The sequence below is a fragment of the Podarcis liolepis genome (genome assembly GCF_965112155.1).
Source record: "Podarcis liolepis genome assembly, chromosome: 6".
In the NCBI taxonomy this organism is placed as follows: domain Eukaryota; kingdom Metazoa; phylum Chordata; class Lepidosauria; order Squamata; family Lacertidae; genus Podarcis; species Podarcis liolepis.
The window spans coordinates 85,526,388-85,552,223 of NC_139559.1; the positions used below are offsets into that span (position 1 = coordinate 85,526,388).

General features: G+C 43.1%; 1 protein-coding gene across 2 annotated transcripts in view; it reads left to right on the forward strand.

Annotated features, from left to right (window-relative positions):
• BRINP3 (BMP/retinoic acid inducible neural specific 3) overlaps window positions 1–25,836 on the forward strand; it is a 257,252-nt gene that overhangs the window by 143,413 nt on the left and 88,003 nt on the right. For both annotated transcript variants that reach the window (XM_083506770.1, XM_083506771.1), the window contains exon 4: window positions 13,496–13,686. In XM_083506770.1, the coding sequence (XP_083362896.1) occupies window positions 13,496–13,686 (191 nt within the window). The remainder of the gene's footprint in view (window positions 1–13,495; window positions 13,687–25,836) is intronic.

The following is a 25,836-nucleotide window of genomic DNA, read 5'->3' on the forward strand; positions in this document are numbered from 1 at the left end:
CCTTCTTATCCCCTCCCCTTTCCTGCCTCTCATACCCCTGTCCCTTTGCTCTGTCATCTTCTTCATCACCATTTTCGTTTCTGATGTTTGCTTGTTTAGCGTGTTACACAGTGTTGAGGCTCATGTTCTCAGATAAAGGAGTGTCAGTACTTTGCTCAAATCGCAGATTTAAAAAAAGACCACTTTAAACTGAATAAGCTTCAATCCCTGTGTTGTGCCAACCCCTTTTTCTAGATGCAATTATTTATTTATTTAATTTGGTTATCTTCTTCTTCTTCTTTGGTGATCCCTCGTAGCCAGGTAAGATTGCCTTCCATAAACACGGTCTTAACGGTGAGTCCATAAGTGACTGTGGAGGCTAGTTCTGGATCCACACGTCCTTCCACAGTTGGGACATTGGTTTCCAGGTGGGAGTTGATCACGGTGAGGGTTTGCCAAGCGTGCCTTTCTCTTAGCACATTTCTCCATTGCGTCCTGAGTTTGAGTGCCTTCAAAGCCCATGACATGTTGGGTAAAGGCTGTTCTCCAATTGGAGTGCTCGCAGGCCAGGGTATCCCAATTATTGGTGTTTATATTACATTTTTAAAGATTTGCCTTGAGACAGTCTTTAAACCTCTTTTGTTGACCACCACCTTTACTCTTTCCATTTTTAAGTTCGGAATAGAGTACAGTGGTACCTTTGGTTGTGGATATGATCCGTTCCGGGGTGCCGTTTGCACCCCGAAAAGTCCATAACCGGTGCTTCTGTGCATGTGTGAAGCACGATAGAGTGCTTCTGCACATGGACGAAGTGTGCAGAACGCTTCTGTGCATTTGCGCACAGCAAAACCTGGAAGTAAACACTTCCAGGTTTCCTATATTCTTAACCCGAATAAATGCAACATGAAGCGTTCGAAAGTAGAGGTATGACTGTAGTTGCTTCGGAAGACGATAATCAGGCATCCACACAACATGACCAGTCCGCCCTACACCTGTAGAACTCAGGGTGGTTCACCACATAAAATTACAATTTAAAAGACACAGAATACAGTGGTACCTCAGGTTACATACACTTCAGGTTACATACAGTTCAGGTTACAGACTCTGCTAACCCAGAAATAGTACCTCGGGTTAAGAACTTTGCTTCAAGATGAGAACAGAAATCGCACGGTGGCGGCGCGGCAGCAGCAGGAGGCCCCATTAGCTAAAGTGGTGCTTCAGGTTAAGAACAGCTTCAGGTTAAGAACAGACCTCTGGAACGAATTAAGTATGTAACCAGATGTACCACTGTACATAGTAAAAAATAAAAACAAAGACAACCCAATAATCCCCTCCTTCCATTACACGTTTAAAAGAGCATCAGATGTCAACCAACCAAAGGCCTGGTTGAAGAGGAACGCTTTTGCCTGGCACCCAAAGGTGTATAATGAAAGAGGCAGTCGAACCTTCCTGGGGAGGGCATTCCACAGATAGGGAGCCACTGCAGAAAAGGCCCATTCTTGTGCTGCCACCCTCCAGACCTCTTGTGGACGAAGCACACAAAGAAGGGCCTCAGAAGATGATCTCAGGGTCCAGGTAGGTTCATATGAAGAGAGGTGGTTCTTGAAGTATTGTGGTCCTGAGGTATTGCGTGCGGGCAATTACTCAGCGAAGAGCTCCAAAAATGCACCCCAGATCTCTTTGAAGTTTGTCTTGTCATGCAGTTCGTGGAACAGGGTTTTCTCATGGGCTGCTCGCTGTAGGAGGTCTTGCATTCAGATTTTTCTGCTTGGTGTGGCCTGTGCTTTCCATTATTGGAGGTTTATTCCTTTTCCTGTCAGTCTTCAGCACCTTGGAGAGGCACCACAGAGTTTGGTCTAGAGGGAGGATTTGCTTCGCTTTCATTTCAGGAGAAGAAGGGCTTAGTAGAAGGAAGAAGGGAAGAGTGTGCTTTCTTGTTTGGTTATAAAAAAACACACACAGAGATTTTAAGCTTTTTGCTGGAAGAGAGTTGCTGAATGAGCTGCTGAACCCTGGAGATGCTGAAAACTCTGTCTGGAAGACATTGCTTTAAGGAACTTAAAGAAAATAATGGGCAGGCTGGAATAGCTGGAAGTGTTTGTCCTGGTTATTTTCGTTGCCTTTTGCTGTTATGCTTTGGGGTTTTGAGTGTGCAGTAACTATTCAGATTTTAAAACCTTTTTTCCGTAAGCATAATCTTTTCTTCAGTTAACTTATTTTGGTTAAGAAGCTAGGGAAATAATAATAATAATAATAATAATAATAATAATAATAATAATAATAATAATAATAATAATGGTGGTAAAGGACCCCTGACAGTTAATTCCAGTCACGAATGACTCTGGGGTGGTGGCACTCATCTCACTTTACAGGCCGAGGGAGCTGGCGTTTGTCTGCTCTGGAGACAGTATTTCTGGGTCACGTGGCCAGCCTGACTAAGCCACTTCTGGCGAAACCAGAGCAGCACATGGAAATGCTGTTTACCTTCCTGCCGGAGCGGTACCTATTTATCTACTTGCACTTTTGGTGTGCTTTCAAACTGCTAGGAGCTGGGACCGAACAACAGGAGCTTAATAATAATAATAATAATAATAATAATAATTTATTTATACCCCGCCCATCTGGCTGGGTTTCCCCAGCCACTCTGGGCGGCTTCCAACAAACGATTAAAAATACATTAAAACATCAGTCATTAAAAACTTCCCTAAACAGGGCTGCCTTCAGATGTCTTCTAAACATCAGATAGTTGTTTATTTCTTTGACATCTGATGGGAGGGTGTTCCACAGGACGGGTGCCACCACCGAGAAGGCCCTCTACCTGGTTCCCTGTAACTTCGCTTCTTGCAGTGAGGGAACCGCAAGAAGGCCCCCGGTGCTGGACCTCAGTGTCTGGGCTGAACGATGGAGGTGGAGATGCTCCTTCAGGTATACTGGGCCAAGGCTGTTTAGGGCTTTAAAGGTCAGCACCAACACATTGAATTGTGCTCGGAAACGTACTTGGAGCCAATGTAGTTCTTTCAAGACTGGTGTTTTGTGGTCTCGGCGGCTGCTCCCAGTCACCGGTCTAGCTGCCACATTCTGAATTAGTTGTAGTTTCCAGGTCACCTTCAAAGGTAGCCCCACGTAGAGCGCACTTGTGATTTCCATCGCAAGTGAGAAGCTTGCAAACATGCACCCCTATTGGGGGTGGACTGCACACCTGTTTATGTCTGTCCTGACAGCAGTGCATCCTTGGTGATGGGACTGAAGTCCAACCCTATGAATCCCTCTCCCTCCAACCAATTTGGCTCCTCAGCTACTATGGGAACCTTACTCTCAGACTGGATTGGCCAAGCTTCCTGTTATGTACTGAAGTACTGAAGTTCTCACCCTGGGCCAGCAGGGGGATACTGTAGATAGTTTTCACTCAAGTCCACATATGCAAATAAGGGTTTGAAAGTGACATTCAGTGATTGGATAGTTACAGAAATCTGTTACAGTTGTTGTGGAGCTCTATATAAGCAGGCTGGCTGAACCCTTCAGTTCAGTTCTGTTCTGGCCTGTGAATAAACAAGAGCTGTTTGAAGAACCGCTGTGTCGTCTGATATGTTCATCCACAACTTAACACTTCCCCTTTTCTTTTTGGAGGTCTGCTAGTCCTGAGGTAAAACCCTCATCCGAGTTGCTGCTTGAGCTGTGTGTACCCCCACCCGAATCTTCAGAATCCTTATCCTCGTCCCCCTCTGACAGATCCTGCCACTCCTGTCCTGCCAGGTGTTACAGGGGCCCATGGCATTCTCCTTTCCAGGCAATTTTCCTGGATGTTAAGCAATTCCACATCACTGCAGGGGAGAAGATTGCTGCTGCCCCCAAATATGTCAACATATTTCTTCCAGAATTATCCAGAACATGTTTTATTCCAGAATTATTTAGAGTGGTATCCAGTGCCCTCATTCTGTTGGTGCAAGGATTTATGCCTGCACAATGGAAATTTCTTTCCTCCTCTCCCTCCCTCCCCACCCCCCGATTCTCCCACTCTCCCCAGATCTACGGTGGAGCATTGTGGTGAAAACCCTGAACTGATTTAGAGATTGTTCCGGGTGAGGAGAACATGGGGAGGGGGTTTCCATTGCGCAACCAGAAATCATTGCCGTAGTAGAATGAGTGGATTAACACTACTTTGGATTCAAGCCTTAACTTCGGAGGTGGGGGGTTGGGTGGATGTGAGGAATCCAAGATGGCGGCTGGTAGTAGTAGTTAAGGCTTGTAGTGGCAGCATTAGTACTATGATTGTTATTTCTTCATTTTTAAAAGGATTTAAATAGCGGGAGGCAACCCATCAATGGAAGGTGGAAACAAAGGGTGACAATTTATTGTGGGCCTCTTGAACCCGTGCAGGATTGGCACAAAAGTTAACAATGAGGGGGAAAGTAACCCATGCTGATTGCTGAACTATGCAGCCTCGAACAGGATATATATTCCTGTTAAATGTCTACTCCTCTGATGGTTTCTTCCCCAACACGAACAAACATACTTCCATTAAAGCTCCTGAGAGTTGTAATCTTCTCTTCACTTAAATGCTATTCAGTAGATGGGAGCAGTGCAAGCAGAGCAGAACAGAGGTATCATTTTAATCAGAGAGGTTGCACACACCAATTCGAAATGGACAGTTCCTGACACAGCATATTCCTGCTCTGCAGCTGCCAACCGAATAGTGTTTTTTATCAGCATTTGACGATTTTTTTTTTTAAATCCTGTAAGTTTTATACAATTGAACTGTCAGTCATGGTATGCTGGGAACACAGATAGATTTTTGTGTGTGTGCGTGAGCACCCTCACTTCAGTGAAATTTTGATCTATCTGCTTCTTTCTTTCTTTCTTTAAAAAAGGAGGAGGAAGAGGAGGAGTTATGATGGGGCTTAACATATTGTTATCTTAAGTGACAAAAGGAAACTATATCTGGAAAGGACCTTTACAAAACTGATGCTGCAGCATCAGTTATAGAACTCAAGCACCTGCCAGAGGAGAAAAAGACTGACTGTCATTTTCATAATATACAGTTGAGGCTTCACTTTCAGAAAATGAATTAAAGAAAGACATTCTTTGCACGAATCAAAGGTGTTTGACAAGATTGTCCGGCGGGAAGGCTACACAATCACAGGCATTATCTTTAATATAATCACCCACCAAGGGATAAAACAGTTTTCCTCAATTGTCACTCTTTGGCGGTTGCCTGGGTGGGCAATTCTGAGCGCTAATTATCTTCCCCGCTGCATAATTCCTATTCCTTCTTCTCCAGATTTCTCTGTTGGATTATTTCCCCCTCCCATTCAACCTATTATCAAATAGATGGTATACACCCCCTCCCCTTGTAAATTTCTTAATGTTGCACACAATGACATCGCTTTTGAAAACAGCATGTATGAATTTAGGTATGCCGTTTTCCTTGATGCTAATAGGAGCCATGTGGATAGAGCTTTATCTGCACTCTCTTGAATATTTTTATCTCCCTGAGGCCATGGTCACAAAAGGAAATGTTGTGTTCCACAGTAGCCTAAAAAACTTGTGAGTGGGATGGTCTTCCCAGAACCATCTGCTGCTGCCATTTAATTGATGTTTGAGAACTTCAGCTATAGCAACTGTCCAGAGATGGGCAGTGTAAAGTCTTATTGCTCAGAGCCAATATAAACTTGCCATATTCATATTCACTGTAGGTTTGTGTTTTGGTGTTCCATTTGTATGGTTTACTTAACAGGGGTCAGCAAATCTTTTCAACAGGGAGCCGGTCCACTGTCCCTCAGACCTTGTGGGGGGCCACCTATATTTTGGAAAAAAAATAATGAATGAATTTCTATGCCCCATAAATAACCCAGAGATGCAATTTAAATAAAAGCACACATTCTACTCATGTGAAAACACCAGGCAGGCCCCACAAATAACCCAGAGATGCATTTTAAATAAAAGGACACATTCTATGCATGTAAAAATCCAGACCATTCACAGGCCGGATTTAGAAGGCAATTGGGCCTTATTTTGCCCACCCATTTGCGGGAAGGTAAATGGCGTTTCCGTGCGCTGCTCTGGTTCTCCAGAAGCGACTTAGTCATGCTGGCCACATGACCCGGAAGCTGTCTGCAGACAAACGCCGGCTCCCATGGCCTATAGAGCGAGATGAGCGCCACAACCCCAGTCGGTCACAACTGGACCTTAGTTTGCCTTAGTTTGCCTACCCATGGTTTACTACGTTAAATTATAAGCAGTGGTGTAGCATGTGGGGGCCCCCAAGAGGCAGTTGCCCCAGGCACAGAATTATTAGGAGCACAAAATTTCAACACCCAGTGCTGCCTCAATACAGCTGCATGCTTACATTGCTGGGCTCTGTTGAAAACAGCTTCTCCATGTGAACCAGGACATTACGCCACTGATTGCAAGTACCCATGTTGGTTTACAACAGAAATGCTTCCCTTTCCCCTTAATTGCATCTACATTTCCTGCAAAATTATTTTTGGCCAACATTATTATTATTACTTATTGAATTTATATAGCGCCCTATGCCTAGAGGTCTTGGGGCGGTTCACAGGAGAAAATCAGAATATAAAAACCACGAAGTACATAGAATCATAGAATCATAGAATCATAGAGTTGGAAGAGACCACAAGGGCCATTGAGTCCAACCCCCTGCCAAGCAGGAAACACCATCAGAGCACTCCTGACATATGGTTGTCAAGCCTCTGCTTAAAGACTTCCAAAGAAGGAGACTCCACCACACTCCTTGGCAGCAAATTCCACTGTCAAACAGCTCTTACTGTCAGGAAGTTCTTCCTAATGTTTAGGTGGAATCTTCTTTCTTGTAGTTTGGATCCATTGCTCCGTGTCCGCTTCTCTGGAGCAGCAGAAAACAACATTTCTCCCTCCTCTATGTGACATCCTTTTATATATTTGAACATGGCTATCATATCACCCCTTAACCTCCTCTTCTCCAGGCTAAACATGCCCAGCTCCCTTAGCCGTTCCTCATAAGGCATCGTTTCCAGGCCTTTGACCATTTTGGTTGCCCTCCTCTGGACATAATCAAAATAAAAACAACAACAACAACCCAATAACCCCCCCCACACACACACACAAATTTTAAAAGGGCATAGGATGTCAATCAAATCAACCAAAGGCCTGGTTAAAGAGGACCAGTTTTTGGCTGGTGCCTAAAGGTGTATAATGAAGGCACCAGGCGAACTTCCCTGGGGCGAGCATTCCACAGACAGGATGGTAGTAAGAAAAGAGGAAGCCAATTTTGCATTTTCCTTTCTTCACGAGAGCTGACAAACATTTGTATTCATGTGCAAGGAAGCAAACTTCGCAAATGCATGACTTGTGGAGAGATTTTTTTGTATGCCCCTGCAACCTACTGACTGGCAAGGCTATTCCCTTCTGACCATACAGGGGATGGCTCTGTCTGAAATATTTCCAAATCTCTATTCACAAACCCTGAAACAAGCTGCCCTTGGGTTTTCTAAATGGGAGCTCTGAAAAACTGCTTTTAAAAATAAAAATATTACTGTGAGAAAGTGTGATGAGCGATGATTCTTGCTGCTTTATTGTTCTGGTTCTTGGTGGCAAGGGGTAGTATTCAACTAAGTTTTACTCAGTGTAGACCCATTGAGATTAATTACTATGACTAAGTTAGGTCCATTAGTTTCAAATGTCAATGTCACTAAAGTTTAAACATGCTAATATTGTTAAATGCAGTAAGTTGCTTGTACTGAATAAGAAAACATGTATTTATACCATATATTGTATTTGACGAATATTTTATCTGGCCTAAGATTCTAGAGCACTTTTTTGTTGGGTTTTGACCTGTCCTAGAGGCATTCATATATGGTATGTTCTTTTGTTCATTGGCCTAAAATACTACTTCTTCTTTGTCCAGTCCAGCTGCCAGAATTTTATTGGCTAAACACTGGAAAATTAATTTACCCACCAGCACAGTGTATTTCTTCATGACATTAAAATGCCAGATAATCCAGAAGAAGGTGGTATTTAATAACCAATATACAATGTTTTTATTGAATTTTACAAATATTTTTGGCAAAACAATAATCTTGCATATAATATATAAAAACCCTTTCATATAATATATAAAAACCACCTGAGACTTCCCTCCTCCTCAACTAATAGTTTTCCTAATTATACTCTGATATTGCATTTTGTTGTTGTTGTTGTTGTTGTTGTTGTTGTTGCCCTTAATCCAAATCTTGAACACATCATTTGAACATCTCACCCCGTTTCCCTTGCCATCATTTTGTAAAGAGTTATTCATTCTAGAACTAGAATTCCATGACTGCACAAAGGCCCTGTTACAACAATCTCATTGTTTTTGGTGTCTGTTTTATCCTCAGCTGAAGCTTCATATGGTCTGAAAGTCCGGCATTTCTACTGCTATTTTGACTAAATTATTAACAAAGACATACAATATGTTGGCCCAACAATTACTTCTACATATTTATTGATTAATTGATTGATTTACTTTTTGGAAGTACTGTTTACCACGGGGGTGGGAACCTCAGCTTGAGGGACAATTGTGATCCTCTAAGCCTCACCCCAGATCACACCTCTCACCAGCCCTCTTTGCTCTGCACACTCATCAGATAGTTTTGCCAGGCTTTAGCATGCCCTTCAGGACACGGGTGGCGCTGTGGGTTAAACCACAGAGCCTAGGACTTGCTGATCAGAAGGTTGGCGGTTCGAATCCCCGCAAGGGGGTGAGCTCCCGCTGTTCGGTCCCTGCTCCTGCCAACCTAGCAGTTCGAAAGCACATCAAAGTGCAAGTAGATAAATAGGTACCACTCCGGCAGGAAGGTAAACGGCGTTTCCATGCGCTGCTCTGGTTCTCCAGAAGCGACTTATTCATGCTGGCCACATGACCCGGAAGCTGTCTGCGGACAAACGCCGGCTCCCATGGCCTATAGAGTGAGATGAGCGCCGCAACCCCAGTCGTTCACAACTGGACCTAATGGGCAGGGGTCCCTTTACCTTTACTAGCATGCCCTTCAACTATGATAATGTCTCTTGCTTGCCCCAGTGGAGGATGGAAAGCTGTGGGCAAGCAGTGGGATAGAAACCTCTGACTTTTATGCAGATGGAACACACCACTGTACAGAGGTAGAGTCACATCTATTATGTCACCCACTTTTGCCTCTGGACTCACTCACTGCTGTTATGTAGCCCCTGTAAGGTTACCCTCAGTCTTAAAAAAGGTTTACGATGATGAAGAGTCAGCTTGTCATTGGCATAAATGCTATCCATTTTAATGGAATGAGATTGCAGTACCATCCACCAGCTCCCTCCAGCTGGAATGGGGCATGGAAGGAGAAATATTCCTGCACAGAGCACTCATGGAAGCCTCCTTCGGCCATTCTATTTATGGAGAACACATGAGTGAGAAGTGTGGTTGCAGCCCTGGAGTCTGCATATGCAACTCAAACATCTGAAGAGAGGGAACCTTCCCATATGAAGGCTGTATGCAATCTTGAGCTCTGAGAGTGGGGGTCAAGGCTGCAGGGAAGTCTGTCTGCAGCAAGGCTCCCTTCCTCCTTCCCTTCAAAGGTTTGTGTTATATGTAAGCACAACAGGGGAGCGGCTACTTTATGCACCAAGTTCTCCTTCACAGTCTTAACATCTCAGTAGGCTTTGAGTCACATGGTTTCATTGCCATAGTAGGCAATGGGAACAAACTCAGTGTGCATATACCACCCTGGGAATTGCTACACACTTATTATCCTGATAGTGGCTAATATATATTGCTAGCTGCTTTCCCAAAATAGTCCATCATCCTTCACATGCCATCTGACTGGAGCGCTGCGCGGTTTTAAAATGGAAGGTTTATGTTCCTTTCATTACTAATAAGAAGAGAAAATTGGAAGGTAGGCTTTTCGAATACGTCTACAGTGCAAAATATGTCTAGAAGCAGAAAACAGCTCCAAGTGTTTTAATCATAGGGACATCTATTATTACACATTATAAAAATACATGTTCCCAAGTCATATTTATGTATATTTAACTAAAGCTGTTACAGTATTATTCTAATGCCTCTTATACAGCATTTTGTGATTTGCATTTCTATTTAAATCGTTCCTGAAGTTGCTCCTAAGACCCATGCTGATTTAATTCATTATTGCAGCCTGCCATTTCCTAACTATTGTGCAGCTTCTTCCTTGTTGAGGTAGCCACAACGGGACTCTTTACCGATGCTAATTAAAAACAGCAAATCCCTCTTTGGCGGCACTTTTGTTGTAGGAGTCAATTGGGTGATGTGACATCACATCTCAGTTCCTTGTGCTTTTCCCTGCCTCAGCCTTCATCCTTCCACACAAATCGGGTTCTCCCAGAAAGCACGTGTTGCGGTGAGGTCACCACAACTGACTCTCTGTTGCTGGGGTGGGTATGTTTGGATTGCCACAGCTACCCGATTGGTCCCTCGGAAGCATGGGACCTGTTCCAACCAGTAGGGTTGCAGAAATTGCAACCCCATTGGCCGGATTACCCGCCCACCCTCCCTATATTTAGGGTCTGTGTTGACCTTGCTATACCGTCGTGGGTCGTCTGCTTTTGGGGCAGGGGCCCGGTAGGAATTTTCCCCACGTGACTTATTGTCTGGTGCCTTTTGGGTTTTGCCTACCGTGTAGCAAATCTTCACAACTTTGTAAGGTTTGTGGTTAGGCATTGATTAATGTGTGTGGAGGGGACGAGGCATGACTGTGACCTGTCCCTCTGATGGTTGCTGCATAGGTATTCCATTAAAGGAATCCATCGGATTCCCTGAATCCATTCAGGGAAGTTTTTAACGTGTGATATTTTACTGTATTTTTTGTGTTTATGGAAGCCGCCCAGAGTGGCTGGGGAGGCCCAGCCAGATGGGCGGGGTATAAATAATAAATTATTATTATTATTATTATTATTATTATTATTATTATTGGCTCGTCATGCATTTGTCCGACCCCTGAAAGGGGGATAAGGCCACGCAAGAGCCCCTGGGAGCATTCTGGGTGTGATCTTAGGGATCGGCACCCATCTCAATTGATCTCCCAGGATACTTACCTTGACAAACCTCTGAAACTGGCAGTTGTCAGTTCTGTTCCTGTCCTGGATAGTCTGGGACAGGTTCAGATAGTCTTAACCAATGCCTAAGCAAACCAATCACAGCCTGTAATCAATAAAGTTGTGGCCAAAATTGAGCCAAACGTCAAACTAAAATCTGAGTCATGTCTGAATTTATTTCTAGGCAGTTTTAGTGATCTTAACACGCAACAGACATCAGGGTGGGCTGACACAATTAAGATGATGTCATAGCCCATGCCTCACTACTGCATATTATGGCCTAGAAAAAAATATCGTATGCCTGTGAAGAATTAAATCTAGACTCAGGAAGAGGACTCAGGAATAGCTTGCACATTTCAGGTTTCGCAAAGACATTGTAAAATACTATGCCCAAGACAAGGGCATTACTCGAGTAAAGGCCCCATAATCCCATGAACCAATTATGGGATTACATGGGAATTTGGGTCCAGTTACAGATAGGTAGCCGTGTTGGTCTGCCATAGTCAAAATAAAAAAATTCCTTCCAGTAGCACAATGGGACTTTGGGGTTTTGTTTTGTCCTGGTGAGCTGGAAAGAAAAATTAACTTGTACACACTTTCATTTTGCTTGTGGCAGCTGAGGCAGAACTGCCTCTAGAACGTTTGCAGATGTTTCTTGCAGCTTGTAGGACTCACAGCTGTGTGGTTATGGTGCTGCATAATCTTTTTTTAACCCTCCCTCCTTTTGCTACACACTGTGATTAATCCTTTTTGAGTCCTTAAGACTCACAACCTTGAATAGTATTCCAAATCACGTCCATTTGTTAGCTAATGTTTAGATCGTCTTCTAAGCCTATTTCACGCCTGTGGACTACGGCTGGCAAGAAAAGATTCATCCATGTGTCAAGTGTGGCAGAAGCATCTATTTGCAATTGAAAATTAAGTATTTGTTTGCAAGAATTAATCTCCAGTTTTCTCCCACATTAATCCTCATGTTAACTATATCATCGCTTTATCTTCTGTGCTTGAGGATCGGTCACTGCCTTGTTTCCCCTCTCACACAACGTAATTGGGAAGCAATGGGAGTAACAAAAGAGAGATAGGACCTCTTCTCTGAATTTTGCAATGCACTACTCCAACCAAAGAATGTTCACAAAACTGTCTTATAGGAACAGAAATTCCAAAAATGATGGTTAAGTTGTTTATGTACAGCAGTTAGGGGACGTGGGTGGTGCTGTGAACTAAACTACTGAGTCTCTTGGGCTTGCCGATTGGAAGGTCAGCGGTTCGATTCCCCATGATGGGCTGAGCACCCGTTGCTCTTTCCCAGCTCCTGCCAACCTAGCAGTTCAAAAGCATGCTAGTACAAATAGATAAATAGGTACCGCACTGGTGGGAAGGTAAACAGCGTTTCCATGCACTCTGCTTTCCATCACGGTGTTCCGTTGTGCCAGAAGCGGTTTAGTCATGCTGGCCACATGACTCGGAAAGCTGTCTGTGGACAAATGTCGGCTCCCTTGGCCTGAAAACGAGATGAGCGCCGCAACCCCATAGTCGCCTTTGACTGGACTTAAACGTCCAGGGGCCCTTTAGCTTTATACATTTTTACAGCAACTAGGATTCTTTATGCATAAGAATGGAAAGATTAAGACATTCCCACCAAAGAAGAATGGATAAGTAGAGTTATGGACAATGTTGAATCAGCAAAGCTAACCACTAGAATAAGAGAATGATAATTGCTTTATGGAAGATGGTTGCCTTTTTCAGACTGTTTAAAGAAATATTATACTACGGTGAATTTGCAATCAGGATTTGAACTATGAGCAACAGAAGGCAGTAGAGATTACTGTATTCTTGTTAGGATTTAAGAGAGGGGAGATAAGGTGCAGCAAGGGGGAGAAATAAAAAACACCATGGAAAAAGGGATGGGAAGTAGATAAAATGTTAGAAAAATCTGTTGTGTATTAGAATGTTTACGTGATTTTTTCGGAAATTTAATAAAATATACCTTTAAAAAAAATGTTTACAAAACTGCGCATTAGGGAAATGTGTCGGGAGCTTGTCCTACACTATACCGTCATGTGATAGACAAAAATCCCATGACTGCAATCATGGAGCAGGAATTCTAACAAAATGTGTACATAAAATGAATATATTAATGAAAAGAACATACAAAAATACAAAAACATTTTATTGGGTGAAAATGCTTGCAAAACCTGTGCATTAGTCAAAATTGCATACAAACACATATGTTAGGGGGGGGGGAATCATAGGAAAATGCTGATGAAGATTCACAATTTAAAAAAGAAATGCAAATTCCTGTAGAATTGTGAAGAAGTGAATTTAACAGTGGAGAAAATGAGAAACTTAGAGAACAAAAATTAACAACCCATCCATCTCTCGTTATGGAAAAATAATAATAATCATGGCAACTTTAACTGATAATGTTGTTATATTGCTTCTGCAGGAGAGGAGTCACTCACCATTTTTGTGGACAAGCGGAAGCTGAGTAAGAGATCAGAAGCAAGTGATCCCAGCATTAACAGTACCACAGTGACACTGGAAACACTACACCAACTGGCAGCCTCGTACTTCATTGACCGGGACAGCACCCTGAGAAGACTCCACCATATTCAGATTGCCTCCACTGCCATAAAGGTATGAAAAAGGTTCTCTGGAACCACATGAGAAAAACTGAGTTATTTACTTGTAATATATGTCTTTTACCTTGTTGGTTCTCCAAATGGCTCTGCGATATAAGTATGGCGATTCCAGATTACAGGTGAGGATTTACGGACCAGAATCCCAAGAGCTTTGTGCACAGACCCAGGCTTGCTCCAGATCTGTTAATATTTCTTCTGCTAACTCCGACTCCTCGTGGAGCCCGCTCCAGAGAGTCTTCTGCTACCTCTTGTGGTGTTCAGAGAGCATAAGGGAGAAAAGAGGCCTCAGAAGTCCCAGAGCTCCCACAGTATTTTGGCTCCACCACCCAGGGATATGCAAAGGCCACCTGATGGATCCTTAAGCAGGTTTCAAGTTCTACTGAGGTGATAAACTCGTGTCTGGACTATACCACTTCTGAGTACATGCAGTACACCCTGAAAATGCATTCAGTTATATGAATCCCCACCTACACCCTGAATGTGGTACAATCCAGAGACTTAAACTTGCCAGTTCATTGAGAATTTGAGATAGGATTTGGACCAAAATCTCCAATACGATATCTGTAGAACACTCTGGCTCTCTGTAAAACACATTCTTCATTTTTATTATTATAGCTGAATCACATACTGAGGGCCAAACTAGACAAGGCACCAATCACTTTGTATTTGTGTTAGTGGCTTTTTAAGAATTTAAGTATATTGCAGGTACAGAGACCCTGATTGTGGGGTGGTATGTTTCTTTTGACATGTTGTGCCCCACCCAGCACAGTCCCAGTTTGTGACAGGCCACCTGCACCTGCTATTTGAATTGGGGAGGGGGGTGAAAGCTCCCAAACTGTAGGCATGGGGCTCTCAATCTGGATTGGGATCAAAGCAGGGAGCAAAATTGTTCGAAGCCCCCAGGCCAGCAAGCCAATCTGGATTGGGGCCTCCTTGCCATTTACTTTTAGAAAGCTAATCATACAATTGCTAATTATGCGGTTGGTATCTCATCTCATTTGGTCCCATGGTTCCATCATCAGGGCTTAGCTAAAACCTTTGCCATGGAAGAGGATTTTAAGAGACAGATGGTGTTGAGTCCATTATTTCTTCCATTATCAAGGAACCTCTTGGCACCTCCATTCTGTAGCAAGAAGGGTGTTTGTTTGCATGTATGAGGTGCAGAACAGGGTTGTGTATGCTGTGTCCAAGTTTTTCTATCACTGCAGAACCGAATTCCTCACGGGATCAGGCTGGTAGGTGTCCTTTCCGTGAGAAAACATCAAGTTAAGAGACAGGAATGTCTTACAACCAAAAAAACTAGCCGTCTGCTTGTTGTATTGATTAGGGCTGCTGAGCTGGGACTTTGAGATCAGGCTGCATGCACAGCTTAGATGTTTACTGATAAATTTGGATGAAGCAAGATTGTCAAATTGCAATCTCAGTGCCATTTTAAACATTCCACAGACGCACACCCTGACTTGCCATTAAGTGTACACACTGCAGCCCGTCATGGCTTGCAGATGAGTGTCCCAGTATGACACATTTTGTTTATTTTTTAGGAGTAAATCTAAAACAGGGGTGGCACTCATCAAATGTTGTTTGGCACACATCATCCCCAGGGAGTATGTCAGGAATAATGGGATTTATAGTCCCAGCAATTTTAGGAATGAAACAAGAATAATGAAATGTGTGAAACAGCCCTCAACTGCAAGTGTTTATGGCTCCTGCTTCTGTCCTATTTAGATTTCCTAACCAGCTATGGGTAGGTCAATAAACCCAGATTCTGTGGTGGATAGTCTAAGGTTTTCTGCTATTGTTGTTATTTACTTTACAATATATATAAAGCTATCAGCGTTGCTGGCTAAAAACAATTCATTTCAAAACTGAGGCTTTATGCACAAGTAATAGCTGCTTTGAGTTTCTTGATTATAATAGTGGAAGATGCTTTGAAAGGAGAGTTGGGTTGTTGTTTTTGCATTTTCCGATTATGAATATTTCAGAACTTTGCATTCTATTTTTACCTTCTTACAACTAGCATCTAATTTATGCCATCATTATCATCACCTAAAACTGAGCCACTGAAAACTTGTCACACAGCTGTAACTTAATTCTGTCAACATCCTCACTTTTGCTATGTATACAAATAAAAAAGGGCCAGTACACACACACACACACACACACACACACACTGCTTGATTACTCAACACTTGATGACTTGCAGCCAAATCGTTGAGCTGCCATTGTTGTAAAATGTTGGGTCTGAGGTGAGGTGAGGTGATGCAGTTTCCCTTTGGTGGTTCGCCTGTGGGTATGAAAAATTCAGTAAGACCAATTTGCAATCAAGTGATGGGCAGGCATGTTTGAAGCTGCCCCAAGTTTAAATTGTAAACAGTTTAGCTTTTCAGATAGAGGGAGTAGAAATTTATACACAGCTGCTGGTAGAGGAAGCCTTTGTGTAGAATGGTAGTTGATGGGGTGCCAACATAATGGATTGGAGCTGCTTTGACACAGCATGATGCAGCTATGATATGGCTCCTGTGGTTGCCTGCATAGCCAGGCATGTTTTGCAGAGAGGTCAACAATCACACCAGAGTCCAGATTCTAGCTACATTTCACAGGTTCAACTGCAGGCAAGTTGGACAGATGGGTCCTTTTTTCAACGCTTGTACACAAATTGCTACAGTCCTGGGAACTATTCCAGGAGCCATCTCTTAAAGGATAGCATTGCCAAAGCTTGTAAGTTCATTGTGGTCACTTAATTTTGTTGTCTTGTAATGCTCAGTTGATGTACAAGGCAAGAACCGCACCCTCCCACAATTCCTCTCTGGGTTGTAGCAATAAATGAGCCTGGTTTAGGTAGGCATGTCTTCTGAGCCCAATACATTCAATCAGGAAGCACTGTGAACTGTACCCCTCTCTAGGCTTTCATGAAATTGGATAAACTAATACATGATGTGGGTGCAGGAAAAACATACAAGCTCCATCGCCCCTGGTTCATGGGAAATCAGGATGTTGCATCATGTTGGGAGCCTACAAAAGTAGTAGGTGGACATTCAAGTGAGCATCTCTTGCTGCAAGGGTGCCCAGGATCCATCATTCTAAATGCTTATCATTTAGACAAAGTTTGGTGCTGATGCGCAGAATGAATCACTGGCTGAGATTCCTCAGATAGCCAGTTTAAGGCTTACTACTCATCGAGTTCTGATACCAAGTGGCGCTGTAGTCTAAACCACTGAGCCTCTTGGGCTTGCCGATCAGAAGGTCAGCGGTTCAAATCCCCACGACAGGGTTGTTGAATGGTCTCTTTAAATGTGAAGGTTCATTATTGTTCCACAAGATGTGTATGTCTTTAAGGGCCAGACCAAATAATGAGACCCAGTTTTACAGCTGTGAAACAGTATAGCAGGTGCTGCTAAGTTGTGTTAATTAAGCTGTGTCAGCAATTGGGTATAGTATATAAAGAGCAGCACCTAGCTCTCGCAGTACCCTGGGGGATGGGTTGGTGGTTGGGTCATGCTTGTTGATATATTTAATGTAAAAGGAGTTTTTCGTTTTTAAAACCTTGATAAAGTTATTTTTCAGTTCCTTGTAATGCATGGTCTTCCCAGCAAGCTATCTGCAGCACAACTAAACTGCAAATAGCCAACAAGGGTCAGCTCCCATTGTTTTGTCCCAACTCCTGCCAACCTAGCAGTATGAAAAGATGCCAGTGCAGGTAGATAAATAGGTACCCCTGCAGCGGGAAGGTAAACGGCGTTTCCATGCGCTCTGGATTCCATCATGGTGTTCTGTTGTGCCAGAAGCAGTTTAGTCATGCTGGCCACATGACCAAAAACTGTCTGTGGACAAGTACCAACTCCTTTGGCCTGAAAGTGAGATGAGCGCCACAACCCCATAGTCGCCTTTGACTGGACTTAACCATCCAGGGATCCTTTACCTTTACCTTTTACCTTACCGTCGACAAATGTGTTGTAGGCTATGGCATGTTGCACTCAGTATGACGTCTCCTCCCCAATGTGTGCATGTGACAGGAAGTCTGTAGCCATAACCACCTTGCCTGAAATATCTTATTAGGCCTTCCAACGTATGCATCGCTCTGTTTTGAAGTGGTTCCATTTGTTTTGTAAATCAATGGATATTGTGCCTGAGGGGATTCACTAGCAACTTGCCAGAAGCCTGAGGCCTATATTCAGAATATGCATTCATTTACAAGATCAGACAACCTGCCATGTTGGAAACATGAAAGAGCTAACATTGTTAGGCTTCTGTGCCCAATGAGAAAGCTTTCAGGCAGAGGAAAATGTTTCAGTTATAGGGAAGATTTTTCTTTTGCAAACGGCTTTTTCCCCCTTCCTTTTCGCACCTCTACACCTCATTGTTTTGTCTTTTTGATTAAGGTATAGTATTTTGTGCCAGGCATGGCCTTCTGTTTATTTGCTTTAAGGGAGTATTGAGAAAAAATTCAACTTTGCATGCTTCATGTCTGTCCCTTTAGCACAATTATCCTTGCTGTTTTCTGCAGCAAGGGAACCTTGTGTATCAATGGACTCTTAAAGGCATGCACTCCCAACATTTCTCCAATGAAAACAGGGGCATCCAATAATGCTAATAATAATTTATACTCTGCCCATCTGACTGGGTTGCCCCAGCCACTCTAGGTGGCTTCCAACATATAAAAAACATAATAAAACATTTTAAAAACTTCCCTATACAGGACTGCCTTCAGATGTCTTCTAAAGGTTGTATAGTTAGTTACCTATCTCCTTGGCTTGGAGGTCATATGGCTCTGTACCCTCCAACAATTATCTGATGAAAAGAGGGACATTCTAAGGGAAAACGGGACATTCTGGGATAAAATCAGAAACTGAGATGGCTTATCTAAAATTACACACTGTAGTGCCTTGCATGCACAAGAGGTTCCCTACTAAATCAGACCAGAGGATGCGGGATGAGATACAATCAAGTATCTTCCTACAAGGACCAACCCAATGTCTATATAAAGTCAAACACCCCATATTTTGAGGTCTACTGATTCTGATCCTATCATAATTCATAGCCATTGATATCCTTATGGCATGGGATGGAGAAGAAGACTTGGTTGCATGCAGAACCATGTTTTGCAAAGAAAGTAATGTGCCCCCAAACATTTCATATATCCCAGTCATTTCTGTGTAACTCCTTTCATTTCTTTCTTTCTTTCTTTCTTTCTTTCTTTCTTTCTTTCTTTCTTCATTTTCTGTTGGCGATACCAGATATTTAGATTGTTATACTTGTTTCAGATGCTGTGATGACAATATAATGCCATGGAACATGCTGTTCTGCCATGAAAAAGGAAGATATATTTTTATTCTGTTATTTCATGGGCTTTCAGTTGCCCATTCCTGGCCCAAAAGCATGGACACTGTGGCATGAGCAGGCTAACAGTTAGGTACTGTGTGCGTGTGTGTGTGTGTGTGTAGGGAGTGCAGGAGTTCATAAATCAGTAGCCACTAACCTTTTTTTGGCCCATGGGTGCATTTGCAAAATACACAAACTGTTGTGGGTATCTTGCACACATCTGCATGTACTCTGCAACCACTCACACTCTCTCGCTCAGTTGGGCCTGATAAAGGCTTTCTGTTGACTATAATAAAAGGCTTCTTTCAAGAGGGAAAGGAGACATGGCCCTGTGGGCATCAGAAGAGGACTCTGTGGGCACATGTGTTTCAGTGGATGCCATGTTGATGCCCTATTACTCAAGTAATGGATTCCTTAAAGCCCAGAATTTTCACGAAGACCTATACATAGTTCTGCAACTATCTACTTTGTATGCAGACATCAGAGGCAGTATAATTGCATTTCTCCCCTCGTAAGCTTTGAGGATACCGAAAAAAGCATCACTCATTTTCTCAACTTAACTTTTCGACGCTGGTCTTAATTTGTGACAATAAGCAGTGACTCAGATATTGCAGATAACAGTGAAATTAATCTGTTTAGAGTTGTGTTTGCTTCTCCCCTCCCTTCTCTAGCCTTTATATGTTAGCCTATTTATGAGGAATTTATGCTGAGTAAAATTCTCCAGCTGAAATCTGACATTTGAAGCTATATTGATCTCTCGGTGCTGGGTGAAAGGAATAAATAAAGCACATTAATTCAAACATCATAATTTACATCCTCAGTCACCGTGTAATTGTAAGCCCTATGGATCTGAAAAGGAAACTAAATGCCCTTCTAATAATTTGGAGGCTTTGCAGCTTTTAAAAGATTTCAAATCCTATATTGATATACTGGTTAAAATTAATCTGGGGTTTTGCAGTTGGAGAATGCTTTCCTGGCAGAGCATTGGCAGAAGGAAAAGACTGGGGTGGCTGCTTTGGGATTATTGAAAAATGACTTAATTGCTATTTTATTTTATTTTTTAGACAAATGATTAACTATTTAGCCAGGGTTTTCTTCCTTTTCCCTCCCTAGCCCACAGGCTACTGAGAAACCTCCTTTTCTACCCTTCCTATCGTTTCCACGCAACATAACTGATTTATATTAATACCATGCAAATCTGCAAGGTAGGGGATCAGGAGAAGGGCAGTAGCTTGGAAATGGGGATATTTCTGCCTTGCTGAAGATTGGCATTCCATGTTTGAGGTGCTTATCTGTAAAAATGAATGTGTAACATTCACAAGAGCAGTGCTTTCTGATTGGTTAGTTTGCAGCCCGGCTATAAGCGTGAATGGCTTCCTGCCCAAAGTGTTGACAGACTTGCTATTACTTAATGTTTTCCATTATTCCCATCCAAGTGCTGAGCAAATTGCTGCTGCTTATCCTAGATCTCCATCTCAAAGCTGATTGGTTTCATATTTCTCAACGTTTCACCCTGTCAAAAGGTCGACTGGCTTGCTCTTGCTCTTCGGCGCTGGGTCAGAGGACCAAAAAATTGCGTCTCCTTTCCCATCCTGTGCAACTGACTTGCAGCCCAATCTTATGACACAGTCGGCCTATGGATTGCAATGGACTTAGTTGTGCCAGAGGATCACAACAGCACGCTCTACAGTAACTCACCGCTTTTCTTTCTGAGGTTTTGAAATAATGCTTGAAAATGTTTGCTTTATTTGCAACATCTCTCTGTAGAAGCAGAGCATGGCTGCTCTTGAATACAAAAAAGCAAAACAAAAAACCAACGTTTGCATCCCTACTTTGGAGATATGTGTCAGCATTGCCCTAGAGCCAGTGCACCAACTGGACTCATGTACCTCAACCCCGACTGGGCTAGGCGAGCTGGAAAGCACCGCCAGAGACCTCCTTTCTCACAGGAACAGGTCACAGTGCTGTGGACTCACAGCTTAGAGCTGAGAGCACCGGATTCGCTGTCTCAATAATACAGTCGTTGCGCAGCAGAGTTTTGCAGAGTCTTGCAGAGTATAAACCACTCGGAGAGCAGCTCTGTAGAATATCTTCCTTTTATTCTGTAACTACAACTATGATACAAAACTATATACAGAGCTGAATATTCTAAGCATAAATCAATGCTACACTGAGAGTCTGCAGCTGCACTTAGCAGCAATCTTATCTCTAGAATCTCTAACACTCTCACTTTCTCCGATACACTGACTGACTGTCTCTCACTCACACACACACTGATATGTTGCTGGGCAGAATAAGTAGATAGGCAGGACACGCCTCCTCCTCTCTGGAGAGCCAGCAGAGACCATCAGGAGATCATCAGGAGATTCTTGTGTATGGGAGGGGTGAAATCTCCTCAATATGAGCCTTGTGTGGAACCTGTAGTTAGCTTACTCATCCATGGCTATACTTTCATATGCATCCAGCTAGCACTCACAATTTACCACACACCTTACCTGAGAAATGTTTGTAACATTCCTATAAGGTAAGTCAATATTATTACCACTGTACAGTCATACCTCGGGTTACAGACGCATTTTCGGGTTGTGCACCACGCTGAACCCGGAAGTACCGGAACAGGTTATTTCCAGGTTTCGGTGCTCGTGCATGCACAGATGTTTTAAATTGTGCTTTGCGCATATGCAGACGTGGCACTGCTGCTTGCGAACGCTACAGATTGCGAACGTGCCTCCCACATGGATCATGTTTGCAACCTGAGCATTCACTGTACTGAAGCATTGTGGGGGGTGGTGAGATAGTGACTTGCCTAAACAACCTACTGAATGCATAGTGGAGATGAATCTCTTCCATTCATTTTTATTGTTTCTTTCCTTCATTTCCTCCACTGAAAACATGATGAAAGAATATATTGGCATTAAGGACTGGTGTGTGTGTGTGTGTGTGTGTGTGTGTGTGCAGAGGCAAGCTAGTTATGTAGAATACAGGTAAGGTAAAGTATAGGGATGCGGGTGGTGTTGTGGTCTAAACCACTGAGCCTCTTGGGCTCGCCAATCAGAAGGTTGGTGGTTTGAATCCTCGCACTCTGTCCCAGCTCCTGCCAACCTAGCAGTTTGAAAGCACGCCAGTGCAAGTAGATAAATAGGTACCGCTGTCACAGGAAGGTAAACGGCGTTTCCGTGCACTCTGGTTTCCGTTACGGTGTTCCATAAGTGGTTTAGTCATGCTGGCCACATGACCCGGAAAGCTGTTTGTGGACAAACTCCAGCTCCTTTGGCCTGAAAGCGAGATGAGCGCTGTAACCCCATAGCCGCCTTTGACTGGACTTAACCATCCTGGGGTCCTTTACCTTTTACCTGTACCTATGTAGAATATAAAAGGGCACTGCTGGCAGATGTTGGAATATGCCACACTGGAAGTTGAGCAGGTGAATGAACCCCTGATCTTGTGAGTATGCTGACATCTCCATGTCTGACTGGGAACAATGCTTTCTTAGCTCCTGCTCTCCAAAGCCTCTTGTCCACCTGAAATATGTTGATGGCATCTTTATTAACTGGACTAATGGACAGTAGGTACTTGAGAAGTTCTACAAAGACTCCAGTAACTTTCATCAAACACACATAGTGTGTTCTGTACCCAACTTGGAAACAAGACTCAGACTCAGTGCCACTACATCTCAATAGTTTTGCTAGGCTTGAATGCTGAGGATCAAACCATTGTCAGATCATAGATATTATTTTCTCTCAATAAATAAATACACAGCTAAGGAATGAGGGATAAACCCAATGCCTATTGTCATTGTTATTCCTTATAATTGGTGCTATTTGACCATGTTTTTTAGGCAAATATCCTATCCCTTGGCCATCAGGTGAATAGTAACAGTGTCACAGACAACATTTCATACCATTTATGTCATGAGACATTTCAATTAATTCCATAATGAAATGGATTTTCTTGCTACATCATCCTTAAAAATGCCTGCGCTGTAAGTCATTGTTTCTCTGGGCAAAGTCAATTGAACTGTGAATGCGATTCAATTGCCATTGATCTATTCAGTAACCTTTGTTCTCAGAGCAGAATTCCACCAGCCTGGATATGTAGGAATTTGCATTACCATTTCACCTCTGAGATACTGAAGCTAAAGAATCACTTTTCTTCTGATATCTTTCTTTCCTTCTTTTTTTAACCTTCAAACAATTAGAATTGTTTGTAGGCATAACATCTTGCCTCCATAAGTGTAAATGTCTGTAGCAAGTGAGGTTGGGCATTATTGTGGTCAGATAAGTGGTCCATAGTGGTGGTGATCATTATCTGTGTCATTTGGGGTAGAGCGGAAAAAAACAAAACACAACTCTTTCCTCCTGCATCCAGATTTGGGATGATTATCACACCTGAACTAAGCAAGCACAGGGGCGAGCTTATTGGTTAGGCCATGATTTGTACACATAACATGCCATTATATGTGTAGTTCTTCATCTAAGCTAGGCACATTTACAGTGGTGCCTCGCAAGACGAAAAGAATCCGTTCTGTGATTCTCTTCGTCTAGCGGTTTTTTCGTCTTGCGAAGCAAGCCCATTGACGGATTAGCGGATTAGCGCTATTAGTGGCTTTTAGCGGCTTTTAGCGGCTTATCGGCTTATCGGATCAGCTGATAAGCGGCTTAGCAGCTTAGAAAAAGGGGGGGGAACCCGCAGGAACTCGCAAGACATTTTCGTCTTGCGAAGCAAGCCCATAGGAGATTCGTTTTGCGAAGCACCTCCAAAATGGAAAACTCTTTTGTCTAGTGAGTTTTCCGTCTTTCGAGGCATTCATCTTGCGGGGCACCACTGCATATTGAAGAGTACATTTGTGTGCGTATGTTTCTATCTGAAGTGCTGATTGTGGAAGAAGAAGAAGAAGAAGAAGAAGAAGAAGAAGAAGAAGAAGAAGAAGAAGAAGAAGAAGAAACAAGCAGAGTTGCAACCTCTGGTCAGAAACCAGTTTTACCAGTGGACTATTTTGAATGAAGATTGGTTAATAGGTCAAACCCATCCTCTTACAAAATTGCTTGTTGACTGGTCTAATCATGACCCCCCACCTTTACTTACCTTCTCTCTGTGCTAAGCCTAACAGGATAGTCTTATCCTTTGTTAATTCTTTTGCATCTCTCCCCCTTTGTTCTCCTTGAAACAGTACTACCTCATGCATTTTCTAGAGCAAAGGCAGGGAGCTTGCAAACCACTGGTTGTTTTTCAATTCCCACCAATACTAGACAATATGGTCACCAGTTAGGGATGATGAGAGTCATAAGTCAGCAACCTTTGGTGGGTCACAGGTTCCCCAGCCCTCCTATACAGCTAAATATGGGGAAACACCCCTGTATACATCTATGTACTACGTAGATGTGCTACATAACTCACTTCCTCCAAATAGCTGAGGGTTATCCCATTTTATCCTCTTGCAAGGCAAACTAAGGGATAGTGCTTTGATAATTTCCTTTCTTTCAACTTGAAGCCATTGGTTTGAGTCCTACCCTCCAGAAGAAAAAGAAGAAGAGTTTGGATTTGATATCCCGCTTTATCACTACCCTAAGGAGTCTCAAAGCGGCTAACAACCTCCTTTCCCTTCCTCCCCCACAACAAATACTATGTGAGGTGAGTGAGGCTGAGAGACTTCAGAGAAGTGTGACTAGCCCATGGTCACCCAGCAGCTGCATGTGGAGGAGCGGAGATGCGAACCCGGTTCCCCAGATTACGAGTCCACTGCTCTTAACCACTACACCACACTGGCTCTCAGAGCAGGAGAAACAAGCTTGCTCCATCTTCCATGTGATAGCACAAGATATTTGAAGATGACTATCATACCTCCTCTAGTTTCCTCTTTGTCAGGCTAAACATACTCAGCAACCTTTCCTCATAAGGCTCAGTTTCAGAGCCTTGTTCATCTTGGTTGTTCTCCTCAGCACACGTTCCACCTTATCAAGATCTTTCTTAAATTGTGTCACCGAGAAATGGGCACAGTATTCCATATGTGGTCTGACCAAGACAGAATAGAGCGGTACTATTACTTCCCTTGAGCTGGCATATGAGTCCGCTATGCACCTGCTACAGAATCTCTGCATATGGCAAAGAGTTCTAGGGCTTATGCTCTGGTTATGCCCCCTAGCCCAGTCTCCTGGGCCTTGCTGTCACCCCACATGAACTGACAGCCTGCCTTAGACCCAACACTCCCTTGCAACTGCTCATTGCATGGGAAGATAGGTACTGGTTGACAACTTGTGTCTCGGTGAAAATTCTTCTTGCTTGCCTTAGATTAATATACTAGATAGCACTGTAATTCTTATTGCATAATATACATAATTTAGTACAACAAAAACAAAATGTGCGCACTTGTAAATTCTCTAATATATTTGAAATCAATTGAACACACGTCTGTCAATCTTTGAAAGTCCCTAGAAGTATAATAAGTCTATGGTTGAAACAAAGTAATAGATGCTATCCTGTGGGCTAAGCAGTAAGAAGAGGAAGAAGAAGAAGAGTTTGAATTTGATATCCCGCCTTTCACTCCCTTTAAGGAGTCTCAAAGCGGCTAACATTCTCCTTTCCCTTCCTCCCCCACAACAAACACTCTGTGAGGTGAGTGGGGCTGAGAGACTTCACAGAAGTGTGACTGGCCCAAGGTCACCCAGCAGCTGCATGTGGAGGAGCGGAGACACGAACCCGGTTCCCCAGATTACGAGACTACCGCTCTTAACCACTACACCACACTGGCTCTTTTTTTAGGCGTTTATGGTGCTGAAGTAGTAGGTGAATAACAACGGACAGTGATCCCGGATAATCTGACTGTTTC